The following is a 23,765-nucleotide window of genomic DNA, read 5'->3' on the forward strand; positions in this document are numbered from 1 at the left end:
GGATCGTTACAGGTTACCTCCAACAACAGAACATCACCACATTACCTTGGCCAGCACTGAGTCCCGACCTCTCCCCCATCGAGCATGTCTGGGACATGCTTGGACAGAGGTTACGTCAACGTCAACAACGTCCTGCCAATGTCCAAGAACTTGCTGCTGCGTTGCAACAGGAATGGGACAATCTGGACCAAAATGACCTTAGACGTCTCATTAGGAGTATGCCACGTCGGATCAATGCTTGTTTGGCAAACAGAGGAGGATTTACCCGTTACTGACTTGGTTGTGATGCTGTGGTAACTTTGCTGTTTGACCCCGGGTATCATTTTACCCTTATAATGGTCAGTCTGTGCCTTACTTAGTCTAACGATCATTTGGAATAAATCGATGAATGTGAACTTCATTTCATTTTGTCATTTGTTTCTTCGTCAGTTTCATTAGGTGACTTTAATAACACTTAAAAATCAAATATCTCCTACTTTTTTTGAATAGTATATTTGTCAATACGTCTCTCGTTATTATTGATCCATATAATTGATTACATCCTAATAACAAAATAAAATAACTTCCTCTCTTATGTAACAGACTGGAACATGTTGAAGATTGATAAGCTGTTTTGGGTTATACGCATATCGCCCAATTATGTATCGATTTACATGTTAACAGATCTTTATCACTATTAGTAACTAATAAACCGCAGTTACAAAGAACAATTCTGCGCTTTGTCATTTGTTATCCTGCCAATTGGTTAACGCCGTTCGATCTGAACCGAAAATAAAAACATGATCCTGTCCACGAATATAATTCATGCATATCTAAATGCGGGTGAGGAAGAGGGGGTGGGTGAGGGAGACTGTGGGGGGGGGGGGGGGGTGAGGGGGTTGCGGTCGAATGGTAAGGGCACTGAACTCTCAAATAAAATATCCTGAGTTCGAATCTCGACATTGAACGCGATGAACCTTCAAGTTTTTTCAAGCCCGGCTTTCACTTGTCAGGGACGACCCAGCTGCGAGGCTGACAAGAAAAGTGTACATAGTGCTCGGGTGTGCTGACATCGTAAAAAAAACCCGGAATGTTGAAAATCGAATTAGAGCAGGCAGAAATTGTGTTAACGAGACCCAAATACATTTATAAATCTACGTTATTAAAGTTTAAGAAAATGGTCGTTTTAAATACACCACAGGGATGCATTACCGATACATAGCTGGACAGATCTACTATGGAACTAAACTGAAGTGACTTTAGTCCACGTTTCTTGGCGGGACCAATACTAAATAGAATAGATACGTTTTGGGCTGAATAGCTACTGAATAACAACTGGGGTCTTAGTACTATTGGGCGGATGCCGGTTTTGTATTACATTCGGGTTTTTTTTCGTGTCATCGAACAGCCCGACTGAAGAAGGTTACAGTGGGTACCCAAATCTGGTTGCGAATGCCCTCATAACTGTTCAAGATTCAGGGCCACTGCATAGTCCAAATTCAGAGGTTGCACGTTAAATACATATATACTAGTATGGAGGCGGATCGTGGACATAGATGCGGATAATACACGTGCTGTGGGTTCAATTAAATGATGCAAGGCAGTTCGCCAGCAGTAATTAGTAAAATAGTGTTACCAATATAAACTAGCAGCTCAGTTATAAAGCAGTGTATAAAATAAGCGTAAAGTGTTCATTATTAATGAGCGACGTTTCGCCTACGATTCTCTAGTCTCTATCAAGCAATGATAAAGTATAACAAAAAAAAAACAATTCTTGGTTAATGCTGACCAACTAGAGACACAGTGTTTAACTTTACGAATAAAGATTGCAATGTAACTTCAGTGGTTATGAATACTAACCCTAACCGATTTACGAGCTAATCTTTAATATGATTACCCAAACGACGAACTAATTTGTATTAGGATTACCCTAACCCAACCCTAGCCCTACGCACTTGGGTTACGAATAACCTCTCGATTATTATTTTATTATCTAATCAGTTCCCTGCTGCATAAAATTCATTATGAAGTATGGGCCTATCGGATACGTACGAATTTTACATTCTTAAAGAAATTCGTTTTAAAAAGAGATCTATTTTTAATATAATTATAAATTTATTAGCAAATAAACAAAAATATCGCGTCTAATCATAAGATAATATAAGATAATTCTGGTAAAAATACTTACGAGGCGAGAGCTTTAAACAGTGTTAATGTCAACTGATGCCGCTGATAACAATAGTCTTGTGACATTCTGGGAAAAACTTTGTCAACAAACACACATAAGATATTCTGATAATCTGTCAGTCGCTTCTCAACAAAACATTTTATCAATAATAACACGATTTGAATTTTACAACTTGTAGTTATTATACGGAAATGACGTCATAGATTATTAAATGCGGTATAGACAAGGGAGTAAATTACGGCACAGCGTTATTTTAAATTGTCTGTTTCACCAGCCCGTATAAACGAAGGCCGGTTAAAGCCCGTCATTAAGCAAGTTCTGTTTAATGAGTCTACCTGCTGAGTCCTGCTCGATTATAAATATCGAATTTTTCCACACACAAGATTAAAGAAGCAGTTTGATGATTTTGTTTAGCAGATTTACTGTCCACATTAAAGGCAAGTGTCACTCTAAAAATTCCAGAAATCTCTGATTTATATTAATATATCAACATTTATAATGCGCATAAACACATTAATTGTATAGGATCTAATGCGCTGCTGGTTCCAAAGTTGTCACTAATAATTTTTTTCACAAGGGATTTCGGAACGGAAATGTTTTGAGCTGGGATATGAAGGTAATATCTTTAATTCTTGATGTAATTCATTCCATTAGATATTAAGACATCTGTATAATGACGAATATTCCAAACACAGTTGCAGTTATGTAAGACGGCCCTCAGCAGGCGCCACTCAAAAAATAACAGTTATCTAACAGCGTTGTTTATCTCGAATATATGAAGGAAGTTGTAGTTATGTGAATGTTGTGAATATTTCTAGTATTTATATAGATCGCAATAAATCAATAAAATACAGGTAATATTATAACATGGTCTATTGTCATCAACTTATTCTACCTTCTACACTAGAGAATTGCCATTTCACTAGCTAAAGCAATAGCTTTCAAAATGTCGCTGCATAAAATATGGAAATGCAATGAAATCGGGTACCACATTCTACTTTTCTGCAAGTTAAAGCAGCAGTTTGTGAAAATTGAAGTGACTTTTAACTTCCTAATTTGATACACCAACCGGGGTAATGAAAACGGGATAGCCCATAAAATGTTTTATGTGCGACATTTTACCCACCAGCAGTGTTTCCGCCTACTCTTGATCGAATTCCAACTGCCAAGGGTTCTTCAACGTGCACACCAACGAATACACTAGTGAACCTTGGTGTTTTCTTGCCGGGTCGCCCGTCCTGCACCCCTTACAAGGGGGGAAACAGACTGAAAAACTTCCAGGAACAAAATTGATAGGGTTTAAAGTCTTACTTCTCTGCACCAACCAGACTAAGACAATGTGATTGGTCCACTTGTGATCTGAAACTCCAGCTTCAAAGATCAATTGTAAAATATCTGTGGTGTAAAATATCAGATTTGAATCATATCGATGATCACTTCCAACATTGGATATTAACAGCCAGAATTATGCAATCCCCGGTGTGATAATAGTTTTTTCTACCACATCTTATTGCTAAACATGACCGTACAATACACTCTATCTGGTCTATACACGAAGAAGTGTATCCCATTGTCTAAAGAACGAGAGAGAGAGAGAGAGAAATGGGGATTAACGTCCACTCGACACAAACTAGGTCATTTCGGGACTAACATATGGTTTAATTTTATTTCACTAATTCGTTTGCGCATAGGGGTCTTTAGCAGTGGGAGGAAACCGGAGGACCCGGAGAAAACCCACGAGGTTGGACAGGCGACCCTACTCCTTTTCACGTACAACCGGGGATTCGAAATCACGCCAGTCGACTCAATGACAGACTTTATGATACAGCGCGCGTACACTAACCATTCAGCCATCCAACCTCCAAAAGAACATTCCATGCTTTCCTTCCAAGAATATTGGTGATGTCACTACCTTTATACCCTCTCTTCCATTCGCATGTTTAATTTTACCGGTGATTCTCCAACCATGAATATAATAATTCCACACAAACATATATACAGCCCTGGCTTACCAATTAAAGATGCATTATGTAAGATTAAGAAAAAGGGAATATGGCCGTTTGGAGAACAGTGTTGTATGGATAATAAAAATAAACAAAGTTTCGATTATCCAATTTTCAATGAAATTATTAACTGGCAATCAGTGTTTAAATCTGTCAAAAAATCAAACCCATCCGATGCTTAGAGGGTTGATTGTGAACTTGCCATTTGAATAAATGTTTAATTAATGATTTATATCATAATTGAGGCCAAACGAAAGATCTGCATTAGGCAGAATTAGCTCTTACATAATCTTTGAGCAAAATAAGCACATGTTTAAGGCACCAATGGAAGGAGGGCAGTCCAGGATTCTGAATTGTTTATCAATGGCACACGACTGTCTTATAACAATAACACACTAGCCGAAACAAAGAAAACGAAACGAAACAACGAAATTTGTAATTCATACATTTAAGAAAGTTTGTATTTCGGCATCGATTGTCGATGTAAAATGTTCCACTTATATAAAACGTTTTTATAGAACGAGTGTATTTATATTAAGAAATTCAATATTCACTTATATTCACCTATCTGATTCTAACATGTATATCGAAGCTCAGGTCTATAGCAGTGGTAAAATTTGCTATTATCATATGCACAATATTCGTAATATTAGCAAGTTCATCTCCCCAGGTGCAACTAGATAGTTCATCAGTTCATTTATAACTTCATCAGTTCATTTATAACCTACTCGAATGCCTCCCACTTACACTCATAAATAAACTTCAAAGGGTCTAAAGCCTGGTGGGGGCGGGGGCGGGGCACGATGCATTACTGAAAGAAAACACCCGTCTTATATCACCACTGTCTTATATTCTCTACACTGACTACTGATAGCTACTTGGGTCACCCAAATATATTAAGAAGTGGTATCGGGTGTTCTAGAAAGAATATTATACCTTGCCGTCTCGTTGTACACAAATTACCTGCAATGTGTAAATTTCTCAAAGCAAGAATGGACTGTATCAGGTATACCGCAACGTACCTCACATAATCTGCCTCGTGCACAACATATAGTAACCCCGGGACAATATCCATCTTTGGTTTACATGATAAGCATGCAACTAGACGAGGTCACTTTAAAGCAATTTCGTAAATTATCCGCAAACATTACAATACATTTAATTTGTTTTCCATTCCACGGTATGTGAAAGATTATCAATGGGATATCACTTTCCGCCTACTGCAATAATCTGGCAGTAATATTACATAATATGATATCATTATTTAGTTATGGTCTATTATATTCCATTATGCATGGCCACGTTACAAAGAGGAAACATTATAATGAGAATGAGAGACATAATACACAAATGACGTTTCATTATGTAAGGGAGGTAACTAGTACATATCAGATGGGTACAAACCACCAAAGTTTTTTTCATTGACGTTAATGTTAATTAGTATCTCTTTGTCGGCTCTCTTTTTTGATAGGTTGAACGCTCTCTATTAATCTAGGACTGTAGCATACAATAATTGAACAAATTAAAGGACAATGATAATGTCCACCAATACTACTGCATATGCGATAAAACCGGTTAAACACATTGCAAATATAATTTTAACTAAGATTTCAAGAATCGGGAAGTGACGCAAAAAAGAACAAAGCAGTTATCGTTACTAGCCGTAGCGAAGATCTCTGTGTTAAAATTATATTTGTAATGTGTTTAACCAGTTCTATCGTATATACATATATACTCTTCAAAAAAGTTGGGGATATTAAAATGCAAATACCTATGCAGGTTGTGATATGATTAAATAGTCATGGACACTTGATATGCTTTGAGAGTATGTTCACAGATAAAGAACTTATCGCCCCAACAGAACCACTGAGCTGCACATGCAACACGCAATAGCGCCATACATGCTGGAGGGGTTCATTGCCAAATTTGACACTTCAAGGAAGAGTTGATGAAAACTGACGTGTGCTGGTTTATCCTATCCATGTTTGCTTTCCTACCGGTTCTTGCATAAGATTTACTGTTTAGCGTATCTTTGCTTTAGTGTGTTACGTTTAATTTGATCGGGAGACGTGTTCGTCGACGTCAACGTCAACCGACAACACTGCAAGAACTGGCCATGGCACTGTAAGAGGGGTGGGTCAGATTGCCCCAAATCGTGATTGGGCTGTTGATTAGGAGGATGCCACGACGAATTTCTGAATGCCTGAGGATTGGTAGAGCAATTACTCATTATTAAGACAAAAAATCAAAAACGTCCATTTTCACTTTTGACAGTGTATCTCTTTGCGAGTGAAATGGGGCCGTCAAATTAGTCGCTTAATGGACTGTTTATATTCATGTGTAGGCAATTGGCCTGTTATTAACATACACTCGTTACCTCTAATAAAAACAGCAGTGCATTTCCGCAGTTTTGTAATGTTTCTGAATATCCCCTACCTTTTTTGAAGAGTATATATAATATTGGTGGACAGCAACATTGACCTTTAATTAATGTATGCTACAATTAATGTTCAGTTAATGTATGCTACAACCCCAGATTGGTATTATTTGTACTAAGTAAAATTATTAGAAAACAAGACCGAGATTGGTTGGTTATGATTCTTCTTTAAGAACGGGTTTAGTTGGGACAGATCTCATAATCCTTTATGTCCATTTAATAGCATTATACTGCAGCAGAATTGGGATATCATACACCAGCTATAGTAATTCAGTGCTGATTAAATGCCTTTTATTATATTACTTGGATTATTTCGTTTTACCCTTTACATTAAATTATAGAAAACCAGCAAACTCAGTTAATTGCTGAAACCCAGCAAACTCATTTAATTGTGTTCGTTTAATAGTACAGCTACTGGATTCACTTACAGAAAACAGCGTTCATTGCATATAAATATGAGCCCTGGTAGCACTGATTTGTGGCGGGACTTTATATGATTTTTAGATGTAGCCAGTCGTAACCTGTTACAGCGAGTTGTCTTGCGGTTTGGCGGGGGCTTTATTTTGTGATTGCTAGGACATTGACTCGACATATATAAAAAAATACGATTAAACTATAAATATTCATATAAAAACTATGAATATTCATGTAGTAATTAGGAAAAGAGATCAACCTGTATTAAATCTGTTTTTACAATGATATAATAGACAACCCGATGAAAGCCTGCAATTCTAGTCTAGATTAAATACGTATTGGTTCTTCCAGTCGTTTAGCACCTCTACAATCAAACTACAGTTTGATGATACATATCAATCATCCATTCAATATTCTTTTCCTGTTTTGAAGATGCAGGTTCTATTTTATGTGAACTCCATGAGGTTTTATTGTATGGCACTGGCTCACTTAACGGGCGACCCCAGGTTCGATCCTGGTGTTGGTAGAGATGGTTCGGGTCTGGTTTCCCGTCAGGACGGAAATGAAATGAAATGAAATGGGGTTTAACGTCTTACTGTTCTGCTCCGACTGGACTCATGAAGACGGGCATACGTCATACAGTGTGCTATGAGGGAAATTTTGCCCGGACAGCGGCACTACGGCCTACTTTTATATATATTTCCAACTGTCAAGGGATCTTTTATGTGCACGCCACTGTGTATACGGGGCCTCGGGTTTTCGTCCCATCCGAAGGACTATACGTTATTCCTTGCCAGGTCCTCTGTCCTGTACCAGTGACAAGGGGGAACCGCGTCTGAAAATCCCGTGAACTTTCTCGACCAACGCAGAGATCTAACACGGAAACTCCAGGTTGGCAAGGAAAATCATCTTCACCTAGGTCCTGTATAATATACCCTTGGCAGCATGTTAATCGTATCCTTTAAGTTGGAAATCGAAATGAGATTAGGCACAATGCATGACGCATGTCCGTCTTCATTAGCCTGGTTGGCGTAAAGTTCTAACTCAATATTAATCAGGGTCTTCGACATTACACACACGAATTACTGGTCCATTCCAATCCATGGTGATGTTGTTATCTTACACTGAAAATATGGATTCCTGATATCAAATATTGAAGACACAGTGAAGAATTCTAAAACCAGTACACGCCGGCGTGTACTCTATTCCCTCGAACGAGATTTAATGAGCAGGGTTAAACGTCAGTGCGTAAGTGAAATGTCAATCCGTACTTCCAATGTAGACTGGACTAACCAGGCGGGAGTGACTGCCATTCACTTTGGACTACTCCAGTATTTCCACGAACAAAACTGATAAGAAATTACAGTTGTTTTTTTTTAAAAAGAAAAATGAATGTTAATCAGTTTTTATATACTCATAGTACATAGGTTTAGTCTTCAAAGAATAGAGATTTAACTCCTTTAAGACGTTGACCCCATTTCATTTTTCCTCAATTATATGCAGTAGAAAAATTGAATATTCAATTCGTAGTCAATCTAATAATTATTCATCCGCATGGAATAAAAACTATGCGATTACAATATTCCCTTGATACAATCTGATTAAAACACAGATCTATATTTCGTTTCGGGGATCACGTGGCTAAGTGGGTAAGACGCTAGTTCGCTAGCCAGGAGGACGGGTGTTCGATCCCTGCATTGGCCGAGAAAGTTCATCCAGATTTTCCGGCGTGGTTCTCCCTTGTCAGTGATGCAGGACGGAGGGGCTGACAAGGAAAGCTGTCTAGTCGTTCGGATGGGACGAAAAACCGAGGTCCCGTGTACACATTGGCGTGCACGTAAAAGATCCCTTGGCAGTTGGAATTTGATATAAGAGTAGGCCGTAGTGCCGCTGTCCGGGCAAAATTTCCCTCATAGCACACTGTATGGCGTATGCCCCGTCTTCATTAGCCCAGGTTAGGAGCAGAACAGTAGGACGTTAAACTCCATTTCATTTCATTTCATTTATATTTCGTTTCTTTTTTATACTTTTGATGGACTATACTACATGAAGATCTGACCAGTTGTACTGGGAGGTCGCGTCAGGGGTCATACGAGTTGATTTTGACCCTATGATGTCAGACGCTGACTTATCAATCAGCGTTGACGTTTCTAGGGGTTTATCCACAGTTCCGTGCTATAAGCACTCGCTGTAACAGACCGTTTCATTTCCTAATTCCTCACACCAACTAGAACGTCTGTTAAATAACAACTCTTCCAGATCCTAGTGTTGTGAAGACGAGTAAAACGAAATTTTGAACTATAAAAAACGGAACGAAATAGGATCTGTGTTTTGATCAGATTGTCCCTTGATACCAATTAGCACTTACAGCTGAAATATAAATTAATGTTTTAATATTTCTACATAGTAACATGAAAAAGAAAAACTCTACTAAAGTAATGAGTACATGAGGGTTTATGATTGAAGCGTGGGCTGATTTGTCAGCTAATCTATAAAACATATACATCTTTATTATCTATAATGGTGAGTAAGACGTTGGCTCGCTAGCCTGGAAATCCCGGGTTTGATCCTGGTCGAGAAATTTCCTCGGGATTTTTCGACTTGGTTTCCCCATGTCAGTGGACAGTGGAGCAGGGCGGCGACCCTGGCAAAAACGGCGTCTGGTATTTGGGATAGGACGAAAAACCGAGGACCACGTAAAATAGGTGATATAAGAGTATACCGTAGCGCCGCTGTCCTGGCAAAATCCCCTCTAAACCCCATTTCATTCCATTTTCTATTTAAATCTATATAATTTAACAGCACGTTATAAAAGCGGAAAAACATTTTCTGATTTGAGATAACATAACGATAAAATAATATTAAATACATCATTTATATCACGCACTTATGAACGTTTATAAATTGATGATTTTCATATGATTGTGAATAATTCACTTTGTAATTAATATAATCGCACACATATGTGTAGGACGAGATAAAGCGAATACTTTCACATAGCTTTTTTTCATCAAAAGAAAAGTTTTATCAAAGTCCTCCCGGATTCGTAATTATTGTCGGTGATAACTCATTTCACAAATGTTTGAATAAGCTTAAAGCCCCAACATGTCAGGATGAAAGTTAAATATAGAGCTTAAAGATGCCTTCCCATGTACACAATGTATGATTCGATGATAACTATTTTTTGAACAAAGACATAATCAAACTAATTTATCTATCAAAAGTCTATTTCAAATGCAACTCAAAATATTATTATCCCAAGGAACTACCTCAACCCGCAAAAATCTGTTTTTATAGCAGTCTTGTTTGTCACGTGACTTGACTGTCGCGACAACAAGCTAAACTGCGTGAGACTCCAGTTACATCTTGTTTTTATGGCTACTCGCTGCCCATTTACCATAAATATCGAAGCCTTAGTAAATTCTTGGATTGTCCTTTGCTTAGTTCAATTTCACAGAGTCTGCTGTGCGTGTAAGTCTCTCATTGATCTCACAACCGCTAGCCATTCGACCAAGCACTCATTGCGGACGATACGTCAATCACGCAGGCAGCCTTCCAGTTTGTGATACCCTTTTATTTTTTGCCATGTATGCGATCCATGGGTATGGGTATTTTTTTTCAGGGAATCCACTTTTGTCTTTAAGATAGGGCATCTCTACTTTTAATATATATATAAAAATTGTCATGCGTTAGTTGGAAATAACTACCCTATAAATACTTTCGTGTGGATGCATCTTTACGATCAAAAGCACCTTTAGATTTAAAGGCACAATAAGTTAGGTCGTTCACCTAATTTCAGAAGTAAAAAATATGTACTGTTTTAATGTAAACGTTGTTGTTGGTATCTACAAAAATGGTAGATATTTTTGAACGTGTACGATATATAACTATGTTTTCTATCGGTGATAGTTTGTTATCTCTAAGTCAAAAACAGCCAACGAGAAATAACATAGCTAATTCATGAACCATTTTGTATTCTGAAGATTGGCACTAATTTTCTAAATTAAAACGTTTTTTGATCAGTCCATACACGGATATAAGAACAAACACCAACAAAGAATATATAAATTAAATTTTACTCGAAATAAAATTGAATCAATGTGTAAACAAGTCAAATTAATGTAATCAACCTATCACTTTCTGACTTCATTTCCCGCCCAGACAGGCAACCGGAAATAGTTATTTACTGCTGAACTGTAACCTCCAAAAATACAGTAAATACAGTAATCAGACCTTTATGTCTATTGATTCAGTAAATGATCTGTACCGGACGGTGATAGTATTATCAATGAATGATTAAGCTTCTTGTGGCTCAAGCTGGAATATTTAACGTATTGATACAAGAACGCGGCTTATGTTTACTATGCATGGCCGATTAGAGAGATATAAGTCTACAGAGATCCGCAGCAAACTTAATACATGACAGATACAAGTCCAATCTCCGTGTACATTTGTTAACATTTAATTAACAAATTATTAAATCTCAGACAAGATCTTTAATTTTTTAAAATTAAAGATGCATTATGTAAAAGCTAAATCTGTCTAGTACAAGTTTTTTTCTGGCTTTTTAAAAATGTTATATACAATATTATTTACATGGCAAGCTATAATCAACGCTTTAAATCATCGAATTGATGAGGTATTGGGTGGATTAGACAATTTCTGCCATATCGTCATTACATGTATGACAGATATATTGAATGGATTAGACCACCCGCCCCATATAATCGGATAATAGTAAGTGCAGGGCGGCAGCACCACGCATAATTTACACAAAAACAAATATATGGACAAGGCACAATACGCATAAATCACAAACAAACGAACAATTCAAATAAAGTGAACGGATCAGGGGGCTAGCCGTACACTGCGCTGTACAGTCCCGGGCCTGTAGTGACACAGACTTCACTCAAATTTGAAAACAATCAGGAATATAACGCAGAGAAACCATTGTGTAATGCCAGCATGAGTCATCATCTGCTATATGTTACAAGAAATATGATTGTAAGCATATTGAAGTAAAATTTTACTATACAAGTAACCACATCGGTGAAATGTATTCAAAACCAGGTAGTCTAAAACTAAATGCTCTAAGTCACTCACGAAAAGCACTCACAATCCACACTTCTTTTATTATCATGGCAATGGTTCTTCATAATCGGCTATTTCTTGTAAAACTCCAAACACTCATAACTTCATAATTTCGCTTAGAATAAAGTAATTTGGTTGAAATTTTCAATATATTTATTTGTCATTATCTTTTTTTGAACTATTATAACAGGAGCGGCTATCTTTTTATGTAATCGTACATAATAATCTTTAAGTGTTAATCAACTTTGCCGAGAAAGTTCATCTGGATTTTCCGACGTGGTTTTCCATTGTCAGTGGTTCAGAACCACATTGGAATGCACGTTAAAGATCCCTTGGCAGTTGGAATTCGATATAAGAGCAGGCGATAGTGCCGCTGCCCGGGCAAAATTTCCCTCATAGCACACTGTATGGCGGCGCATGCCCGTCTTCAATAGCCCGGTATAGGAGCAGTGGGACGTTAAACCCCATTTCATTTCATTTCATTTCGTTAATCAACTTCAAAAGAAAAAATTAACCACGTGTGAAATAACATTTGGGCTGAATAGGCAATAAATTATCAATCTAATGTTGTCGGGTTTTGTTTTTATAAAATCTTTTAATCAATGTCTCCGATAGTGCATTTAAAATTAAGAAAACAAAACCAAAACATCAAAAACAGCGAAACTCATATATCGTTTTCAATTACTGAACGTAATTGAACAATTTTTGAACTGATATTCCATTATGAGATCCAACTCTTATAATGGTTTCAATTCCTTAACGGCTTTTCTTTTTTTTTGTCTGCTTTATAAATTGCGAAAGGAAATCTAAATCTACGGGTCTGTCATTTTCGATACCGACATTAATCAAAAATCCGAAACGGATAGGAAATCTTGATCTTGACATTTCATATTCAAGATTATAAGTGACTTCCACACAGAATTTAAAATTTCACCAATATCTTAATAAAAAGTACTGCCGTACTATTATGGACCAGGAACCGAACATCACAGCCATCTTGGAATTGTGACATCATATCAAAAATCGAAATCCAAAAATCGATTTTCTGGTCCAAATGTCAGTTGATATGTGTGTTTAAGAAGTGAATATTGAAACTTACCTGTCTGTCGTGTCCATACTAATCTGCAGGTGTAAATAAACGACCTAACGTGTCCGACATTTGGTTCTATATGCCCATGTTTAAGATATGATTGCATGCTATAAAATGTAAATTTGTCAGGTTATTGAATGAACACCGCATCTAATAAAAGTAACCGGCCTCACAAAATGCTCTTTAGACATTCTAAATTCGGAATCACTATCAAATAATGACACCGAAACTTGAAATTATCACTGATGTTGTCGATAAAATGTCATTTCGTGATGTTTTGTGATGCTAATTACGCGCGTCAAATGGTTATTCAGACTTGAAAAGTTACAGTAAAATATACACAGAGTTAACAAAGGGGTCAATATTATGTCTGTAATTAAATCAGACTTCATTCATCGGCAAGTTTTTTTCTTCCTCCAAAAAGCATCGTAAAGTCAACATAGTTAGGCAATTCACAAAAAGCTGGGGCTTCTGCTTCTATAAAGCATCGTAAAGTCAACATAGTTAGGCAATTCACAAAATCTGGTAGTTAAAACGAAAGAAATGTCAATAATTTATTAAAATCACCACAGTAGGGTAACATGATCAATGTGATCTTTTAAATGTAGAAAAAATATATGAAAATTTAAATCAGTTTTCGTGGGATGGAATCAAATGCAATTGTATTGATATGATTTATTAAATAGGGGTATTTCAATGAATGTTAAACGCATAAACTATGAAAATCATAAAACATTTCGACGCAAGGATAGAGATGGAGGAAGAGAATATTACGTCTTTGTGTTTGCACAAAAAACTTCACACGGGGATATAAAAAATGAGAAAATATTAAAACGAAAGTAGGAAACAAATAGTGCATCTTTTTGTAAGAAAAAACAAATCATGCGGGCGCATACCAGCTGATAATATATAAAAACGAAAGTATGAAACAAACATTACGTCCTTATGAAAGAAAAAAAAATATCGCTGGGGTAGAAACGTGGATAATATATAAATAGGAAACAAATATTGCATCTTTTTGAAATAAAAAACTTTATGTACGATAAAATTCCTGCCAACCCACAACTGAATCTGTTTACACAAAGAAAATGTTTAGAAAGTTAGAAATTAACATTCCTGTTAGTATTGGAATTGGAATTACAGAGTTTCAGGAATCTGGCAAACACAACATCTGTCGCTGCACATCATTAGGAACATGAAGAAATTCTAGATAAAATAATAACACGAGATTCCACTCAAAGCATTTTTACAGATGTTAATACACAGCCATATGAATTTACACCAAATTCGAAATAACTGATTGTAATGCCCATTACTATACCAAGTTTCTCATTAAATATAAATCATATTAGTCTAATTGCTTATTTATGTTTTATTGTTAGAGGAACTTCAAATTGTTCACTAATGATAATTAATCATCACAATTACTGCAGTCAGGTGGGTCTAGAAAAACTCATCTGTAAACAGCTCTGGCGAAATAAGACGTATGTCACAGACCCCTATTTCCGAAATGCATAAAAAATAATTAAAAGATTGCGCTGATATAATAATCCATAGAAATGATATTTTAATCTGCAGAACTTTTGCATTCTGATCGAAATGAGACGCATGTCATAGCCTCCTGTTTTAGATACATCACAAATTGCATACAAAATATTTTTAAAAAATTGCGCAGAATTTAGTACACAGATATTAGTTCCTAGCGTACAGATAGTACTTTGTAATGTACAGATAGTACTTTGTAACGTACATATAGTACTAATTTGTAACGCCCAGATAGTATTGTAACGTACAGATAGTACATTGTAACGTAGATAGTACCTCCTAACGTATATATATATATAGTACTTTGTAACGTAGATAGCGCGTTGATAGTACTTTGTAACGTACAGATAGTACTTTGTAACGTACAGATAGTACTTTGTAACGTACAGATAGTACTTTGTAACGTATATATAGTACTTTGTAACGTCGATATTAGTCCCTAAAATATAGATAAAGTAATACGAGAGCTGGCTGAAAAGTTCTAATCCGATGTGTGAAAGAGCTGTGCAAAGTCGATGGTTTCCATTTATTTTTCTACATAGCCCCCTCTGAGGTGTACACACTGTTGCCAACAATGTTGCAAGTTTTTCACATCTGACAAGGACAATGACGACCGGCTAGTTCCTTTTTCATTTTTGGAAATGGGCCTCATCCATGGTTACAAATCTGGCCAAAAAATTATCAGGATTTGCTTCAAAACGGCGCAGATTGTCACGGGACTTCGGGAAACTGACACGTTTCTATCCGCAGTCAAGAGCTTTGGCACCCATCTTGCAGAAACCTTTGTCATTCGTTGGCGATAATGTGCTCAGCCCTCTCATGGGAGATGCCCACAACACTAGCAATATATCGAGTGGTTAATCGTCGATCAGCCATCACCAAGTCATGCGCCCGGGTAATGTTTTCTTGAATGAATGTTGTTGATGGGTTTCCAGGACGCGGGTCATTATCACGGCTCTCTCTGTCACGCTTAAATTCCGCAACCCACTTTTTTACTGTGGAAATGGAAGTAGTAGCATCCCCTAAAGTGGAGAACATGTTGGCATGAATCTGTGGGAAGGTTAGTCCTTTCAGTTGCAGGTACTTGATGACTATCCCATAACAGTGTTGTGTCCATGCCTAATGATTTCAATGCGGTAGGTTCGCGAGATGATCTGGTACGAAGACAATGATAACGCCGCAGTTGCAGTTTTTATATCTAGGATCCATTCATGATTGTACTTGTTGGTGGCAAAAGTTGGGTTTAACCAAATTGATCTATCCTATTCAAGCTTAGAACTTTTCAGCCAGCCCTTGTACCAATGGTTTTTGTGTTCCATTCCAACGACTAGACGCTATTCCTGGTCTGGTTCCCCGTAGTGATGCAGAGCGGAGGACGATCGCAGGACGATTGTCTATCAGACAATATCAGACTTTCTGTACTGGAACCGGTACCTGAAACAATATTTTGGGACAAGGGCGTGGTCTAATAATTATTTCCCAAAGTTTTTCCAAAATGTGGTTACGTCTTTTGTGATCGTTTGTGGGTATGTCACTAGCATCGTTTTCGAGTATGTTATTCGCATCGATTGCGAATATGTAACTCGTGTCGTTCATCAATGATACTAATCTCTCACTGGAAGTAGAAAAATAGATCGTAATAGTTTTATGAGTTCTATGGCAAAATAATTATTCGTTGTTTTCTTTGAAAAACGCGTCTAAAATTTCCGTTTGATAAATGGGGAAACTGTACAGAAAAACACAGACACAATGAATTAATTAAACGTTAAATAATCCTGGTGGTCATTAGCCCAGAAGGAGCAGAACAGTATAGGACCTTATACCCCATTTCATTTCATTTTGTTAAATAATCAATCTGCCTACATTTAAGTGCGGATTAAGCCGTGACAGTATTATTGACCGGACAAGTTCAAGTCGTCAAGTTGCGGTCATGAACGGCCCAATAGAAAAGAAGAGAAGGACAGAGGATAGAAAATAGAACGCAGGCGATGATTAGATGCCGTATGGTGCTAGTACAGTGTGGTTAAAATGTAAATGACGATCAGTGGCTTTAAATGGAGAGTTGGTCTACCCAGGATTAAACTGAGAAGGAAATGAAATGAAATGAGATTAACGTCCTACTGTTATGTTGCGACTGGGCTAATGAAGATGGACATATGCCATATAACGTGCTATGAGGGAAAGTTTGCCCGAACAACGGCGCTACGGCCTACTCTAATATTGAATTCCAACTGCTAAGGGATCTTTTACGTGCACGCCAATGTGTACACGGTACCTCGGTTTTCCGTCCCATCCGAACGACTAGACAGCTGTCCTTGTCAGGCTCTCCATCCTGCAACACTGATGAGGGGAAACCACGCCGAAAAATCCCGATGAACTTTCTCGATCAACACCGGGATCGAACCCGCGACTTCCAGGCTAGTGAGTTCTAAACTGAGAAGGAGCCTGCGAGTATGGTAGACTCGGAAGCTTCATAAGAAGTTAATGTTCTCGCGTAGTTTGGAGGTCCTTGTAAGTCTCGAATTTACGTCGTATTTCATGAATAGGGGATCACGTGGCTAAGTGGGTAAGACGCTAGCTCGCTAGCCTGGAGGTCGGGTGTTCGATCCCTGCATTGGCCGAGAAAGTTCATCCAGATTTTCCGGCGTGGTTCTCCCTTGTCAGTGATGCAGGATGGAGGGGCTGACAAGGAAAGCTGTCTAGTCGTTCGGATGGGACGAAAAACCGAGGTCCCGTGTACACATTGGCGTGCACGTAAAAGATCCCTTGGCAGTTGGAATTCGATATAAGAGTAGGCCGTAGTGCCGCTGCCCGGGCAAAATTTCCCTCATAGCACACTGTATGGCGTATGCCCGTCTTCATTAGCCCAGGTTAGGAGCAGAACAGTAGGACGTTAAACCCCATTTCATTTCATTTTCATTTCATGAATAGGGAAGTTTGCAACACGCTTAATTTGTGCAAATGCAAGAATCATTAAAGCACCATTTACAGTCGGTTGATTTTACAAAACTTTTCTCTGAGACTACACCATCCCACCCCGAATGCGGACGCTCTGACGGAGCAGGATCGAGGGAATCCGGTCCTTAGTCCATCCTCGAAACTATCAGTTAACGCTCTATTCGAAATGCAATGATAATTTACATAATATTCAAAGCAGCGTCTTAAAACCGTTCACAGGATTCCACCAGAAGAAACTGTAACAATTCCTCTATTTGTAAAAAGAATAAAAAAGATGGCATCACAATCTCAAAATAAACCACTTAAACAGTGTGATATTTTTGTTACAGCCCACTCGACACCGTGTAAACAAGGGATTATTTATAAAGCTAGCGAGTAGGGTGGATTCCAGGTCGATTTCAGGTAGAAAGAAGATTCGAAGCTAAAGAACAGGTTGATTACGAGATCATCTCACAAAATAAACAATAAGACACGGATGAAGAAGGAGATCAATGGATACACCTGGGGTATCTTAATTACCTTCTGTCTACTCCTATATACCAGAACAATAACATATCTCACTAACAAACGTTTACTCAGATCCGGGCGTCAGGTATATTTTTAAAAAAATTTTTTTTGTCAACATCTTTTGTGTGCGATGTAAATTCGGGCATAAAATACCCCACTTACGGTTTACACAGATCCGGGCGTAAGGTATTTTGCGTGCGATGTAATTTCGGGTATTGTCGCCGTTTTTCAAAAACATATTTCGGGCGTAAGGATTTTTAGGGGTGGGGGTGTAAAAAAAAACCCCAAAAAGCTGAAGTATTTCGCCAACAGCTTCTTTGTCTTCGTTTGACAACCACATACCACACTTGCAAAGTTTTACTATCTTTGGGTTTTTTTACCCTTTTTTTTTTAATAAACTTGAGTATTTTGCCAACATATTTTGTATGCGATGTTATTATCTCCGTTTTGCAATCCGCTTGAGGAAGATATTAACTTCCTGTACGATATGCTTTGTACACCATGCCGTGTTAATAATTGTTTAAAATAATATCTCGAAAATTGTTGTGGATATACCTATTGTAAAAGAAAAGTTACTGCAAAACAAGGTGTTATCTGAATGTTTATTGTTTATCTTAATAATTTTAATGAAATGAGAGTTTGAAGTCTTACTTTTCTGCACTAACCCGGCTTATGAAGACAGACATAATATCAAGACCAATTTTTATCAGCCCTGCAACTGTGTTTATATCGGTATATTTCGACTAGACTACTGTTAAATGAAACAAACGGGTACTATTGATATATACTACGGTAAATACAGGTAGATGGTGAAATATCTGGTTAATTACAACAGGGTATAGGTAACTTATAGGTAACAATTGAGTGAAACAAGAAAACTTGTTGATATACAACATGTCATTAAGAGAAAGTCTGTATAAGACTAAATTATATATACTTATATATAGATAAGTAGAAATAAATGGTAAAGACATTAACTATATATATATAATACATAAGTATAATTAACATGTTATATGATAGATGGCTGTGCATGTTATAATACATACCAACACATACATCTTTATATATGATATTGATGACATAACAACAACAGTTGGTCTTGTCTGTATATTATGAAACTTAATGCAATAAAGATAAATATAGAATATTAATAATAATATCAGTTTAAGATACATCTATGAATTACTTATTGTGTAATCGCAACAATTAATTAAAGATGCTGTTCTCTATGAATATAAGTGAGAAAATGATCCAGTCCCTACAAAGATACAATATCTGAAAATTTCATAACATTCGGCATTCTCAACAGATGACATAAAAAAGTCAGTGCCACTTATAAGTGTAGAGTAGGCCTTGTTTTTTTTTAAAATTCGACTGAACTCATGCTAGGGGGATTATCTGCCTTTAATATTTTGGTTTTTATTTCTTTATTAATTCTTAAATAATCAATTTGAGTATAATTTAGCGAGGACTAAGCGGGGAAAACTTTGATATAAACCGAAACTATGGCCGCTTATCACTGTTAATAAGATCGCGATCACGTCTGAAATAAAACGCCGTGATTCAACTCAATATTCTAACTAAACGCCATCTTCTGCATTGGCCGAGAAAGTTCATCCAGATTTTCCGGCGTGGTTCCCCCTTGTTAGTGATGCAGGACGGAGGGCCTGACAAGGACAGCCGTCTAGTCCTTCGGATGAGATAAAAAACCGAAGTCCCGTGTATACATTGGCATGCACGTAAAAGATCCCTTGGCAGTTGGAATTTCGATATAAGAGTAGGCGATAGTGCCGCTGCCCGGGCAAAATTTTCCTCATAGCACACTCTATGGCGTATGCCAGTCTTCATTCGCCCAGTATAGGAGCAGAACAGTATGACGTTAAACCCCATTTCATTTCATTTCAAACGCCATCTTCTCAACACCTATATATGACCATTGCTCTGTTTAAAAAGGGGTTAACTGGGGTTATTTCTATCCATAAACCAACACGTTTTCAACCGGGGTTTCTCGAAGAATTTCCACTTACGTACTTTGTTATATTGACTGAATTTGTGTAAACAATTTGTAATTATTTTATTCTGTTCTGGCCAGAAATGACTGCTACACATTATTAACCTTTTCTACAGGAAGTTCAAATGTTTTCAATTATGAAATAATTTCTTAACCACTTGAGATTCAGGATTGGATTATACTCGATAGATTATGACCCATAACCCATAAAAGAAATTAATGTAATAAATAAAAGGTATGCTTTTTTCTCTTTATGATGCAAAATAAAATCGATATTTATAAGTAATTTTATACTGATTCTATATATTTGTTAGATTTCAGAAATTCGCATTAGGAATACAAGATATTATTGCTAGTAAATCTCCAACTCGACTAAGGCAACAACTTAGAATACAAAATAAACGAAAAATTCCATGAAACATGAAAAAATAGCGGCACACCTGGCTAAATATATATGAAAAATATCTGAATTTCGCAAAATAAAAACATGGCAAGTCATAGACGACATACAATCGTAGACACGGACTACTCATAGAAACATAGAATGACTCAAACAAAATAAAGAAAAACACAGCTATGAACGTACCAGTAGACACCAGTGAATACTCAATTGGCTTTTCGCATTTTCTCAGTGTGCCGTTCAAAATTTCGCGGCACACTTAGAAAGATTTCGCGGCACACCTGAGTGCGACGGCATACTGGTTGAGAATCACTGATCTATGGAGACAGAAGATTCAAGAAGTCTACAACCGAATGATCTCCCCCTCTGGCGATAAAATAAATTAGAGACACCAACGGTTTCAAATGTAGGGCTTCTCTGTTCAAAAGAGCCGACGACTAAGAGGACATGGGCAATAATCCTCTAGATAAGTTCCGTCATATAAATGACTAATTTATTATAATTTCACATTTATTAAAAACAAAATCGGCCGGGTCCACCGCCGCTCTTGAGGACCCTGTTAGTAGTCTGGACTCAGATCTGTGACAGAAGCCAACTAAAGATAAATTCCATATCATACATTACTAAAAACTGTACATATATTATACATGCTACCTACAAGGAAGAAAATTGATAGAAGTCCCATTGACTTATTTTGTACCCATTTCTTTCTGCCTTTACATTGTACAATACTTTTCGATATAAATACTGTTTAAACCAACCCAACACAATTCCAAATCTCAATGGTCTTGAACATCTCTGATAAAAACCAATAACAGTGCAAATCAACTTCTTTATCTCAGTGGCTCGAATAATAATAATAACAAGAACAAATGACTACAAAAACATGTTTAATCTGCAGTCCTGGTATCATTTACAATCAACTAGGACATCTTAAATAAAACAGATTAAGATTGATGACCTTCCATGACTCCCAATGCAAACACAAAGGCATGTTTTATTAATCCAGCCAAGCGAGTTCCAAGATTAAAATCCCTCCAGATACTCGTAACAAGGAATAAAAATAATTTTCTCTCGGATTCAATTTGATCAAAAAACATAAGAAATACAGGGGATATTGATTTCAAATGAAGAATGAAGATGGATATTGATGATGAACAAGACGTCGGGCGACAAGAAGCTTTAAGTACTTCCAAAAGAGATATTTTAGGCTGAAAACACATCTATTGTCGGCTCCATCTTTCCTATAATATTTGAGATGTGTTTGCTTTAATCGGCTTAAGGAGGTCTTAAACCCTGGTCTCAATAAATACAGGGTTTTTGAGACTTATTCAGTAATATCATAATGATGAATAGGGTGGAGATTATGGTTACGTCTAGCGGTAAAGTTAAACCGTTAATCAAGATTTTCTACCATACTTTCTCGGCTAATGTCTAATAATATGGTTACATTACGTAGAAAATAATACCAATAGAGTTCAAAGAGCCCCGTGAAGGTGATCAGTAAGTTCACCCGTTTGAACGTCTGATTATTGCGAGACGCCATTTCTTAGACAAGTGTTTAGTAAATAGTGCTGATAAATTACGTTTAATGGCAAATCGAGGGCTCTAAAGTGTTATACGTCATCAAAATGATGGCACCATAAAACATATTGTATTAGAAAAACTTTCAGCAGATCGTAACTAATGAAAGATCTGGAAATCAGTCTGGTGCTAATAGGATTCTGTAACATTAGCAATCTGGTTTAACGTAAGCATTCATATAGGGTTATATCGCATACATATTCTCAAAATGGACATCAGCTTGATTCCAACCGTTGATTCTATTAAAGAATCAGAGGACTAAGTAATAAATTAACATTCATTAAAGGAGTGAAGTCTCTAACTCAATAGCATCCACAGTCTTCGACATTGCAAACAAACACGACTTATTGGTCAATTTAAATCAACGATATTTAAGACAAAATGAAAATTTTAAAACTGTACACGAATCGCGTGCCAGAATACTTTCGAGAGCCATTTGTAATGAAGTGACCCGAAGTACGAGGCCAAACATACCCAACAGGAGAATACTACCGGTGTCCACTGGAATAACTAGACGCCTAAGACTGCAATTCAATTTTGAAACGATAAATGTAAATCAGTTTATATACATTCATATTACATTCGTGTGCTTAAAAACACTAACCTGAAGAGGGCGCCACGGGGTCTATCAGCTGTCCACCAAACCTGTAGATGCAATGGGTAATATCAATAATTACAATGGGTAGTATCTATAAGTACAGAGCTAATTGAGTTTATTTGAGGCAATATAACCTGGCCATTTGATTAAAAAATAAGAGTGCAAACAAACTAAAAATGATTAACTCCACATATTTTAGATATTAAGGAAAAAAAATCTTATTTTTGCCTTATGATTTTATAAAATCAAATAATTTCTATCAGAGAAAGTATTTTTTATATGGACAAAAATTGGTCCATTTGAATTTAATTGTAATCTCGATGGCTAAATGTATTGGGACGGATATTCTACCATTAATTTTAAATGGGCCAGAAAAGGGGGCGGAAGTAATTTTAAATGTCCGCAGTAAATGAATTGTAAACGATATAATTGGCATAAAACGTCGTTTAAGCGAATGTTATTGACTACTACATTTTATCCCTAATCAATGTTATCGCAGTGTTTGACTGCTCCAACAGAACCATAAAATCCATTAAATGCTTTTGAAGATTTGATTTACAGAAACTGCTTTAAAATAGATACTTAATTTGGGTAACAAATCAATTTCATATTTAGCCAAAAATAGCGTGTTTTCATTTCTGTCGTATCAGGAACTATCACTTATTTCCTGCAAACGTTCGTGCCTTAAACAAAGTTCGGCAAATCGTTGTACCTAAACGGCGGTCGTGATTTCTGAGAGATTGTGTGTATCCCTTCGCCTGAACTCGTTGGGTAGCAACAAATCGATGAGCTTTATGAGGCGTTGCTGTTAATAATGACCGTATTGCGCCTAAAAAGATAGTCCCGAGTCAGAAAGACAAATGTAATCACCAACGTTTGGAGCAATCAAATCAGGTTTCAACACAATTCAATTACTGAAAATGAGTTTCAGTAGAACGATTGAGGTTTCTGCACGTC

The 23,765-nt window shown here is 36.9% G+C and overlaps 1 protein-coding gene across 4 annotated transcripts in view; it reads right to left on the reverse strand.

Moving 5' to 3' along the window:
• The window catches only part of LOC126814316 (endothelin-converting enzyme homolog), a 159,290-nt gene that overhangs the window by 91,401 nt on the left and 44,124 nt on the right, over positions 1 to 23,765 (reverse strand). The window contains exon 2 of one of the 4 annotated variants that reach the window (XM_050539400.2): positions 22,815 to 22,855. The exons of 2 other annotated variants lie outside the window; for them this stretch is intronic. In XM_050539400.2, the coding sequence (XP_050395357.1) occupies positions 22,815 to 22,855 (41 nt within the window). Of the gene's footprint in view, positions 1 to 2,167; positions 2,248 to 22,814; positions 22,856 to 23,765 lie in introns of those variants that run through there. One more of the 4 variants, XM_050539401.2, reaches the window with a different exon arrangement.

This window comes from Patella vulgata, chromosome 3 (assembly GCF_932274485.2).
Source record: "Patella vulgata chromosome 3, xgPatVulg1.2, whole genome shotgun sequence".
NCBI lineage: Eukaryota > Metazoa > Mollusca > Gastropoda > Patellidae > Patella > Patella vulgata.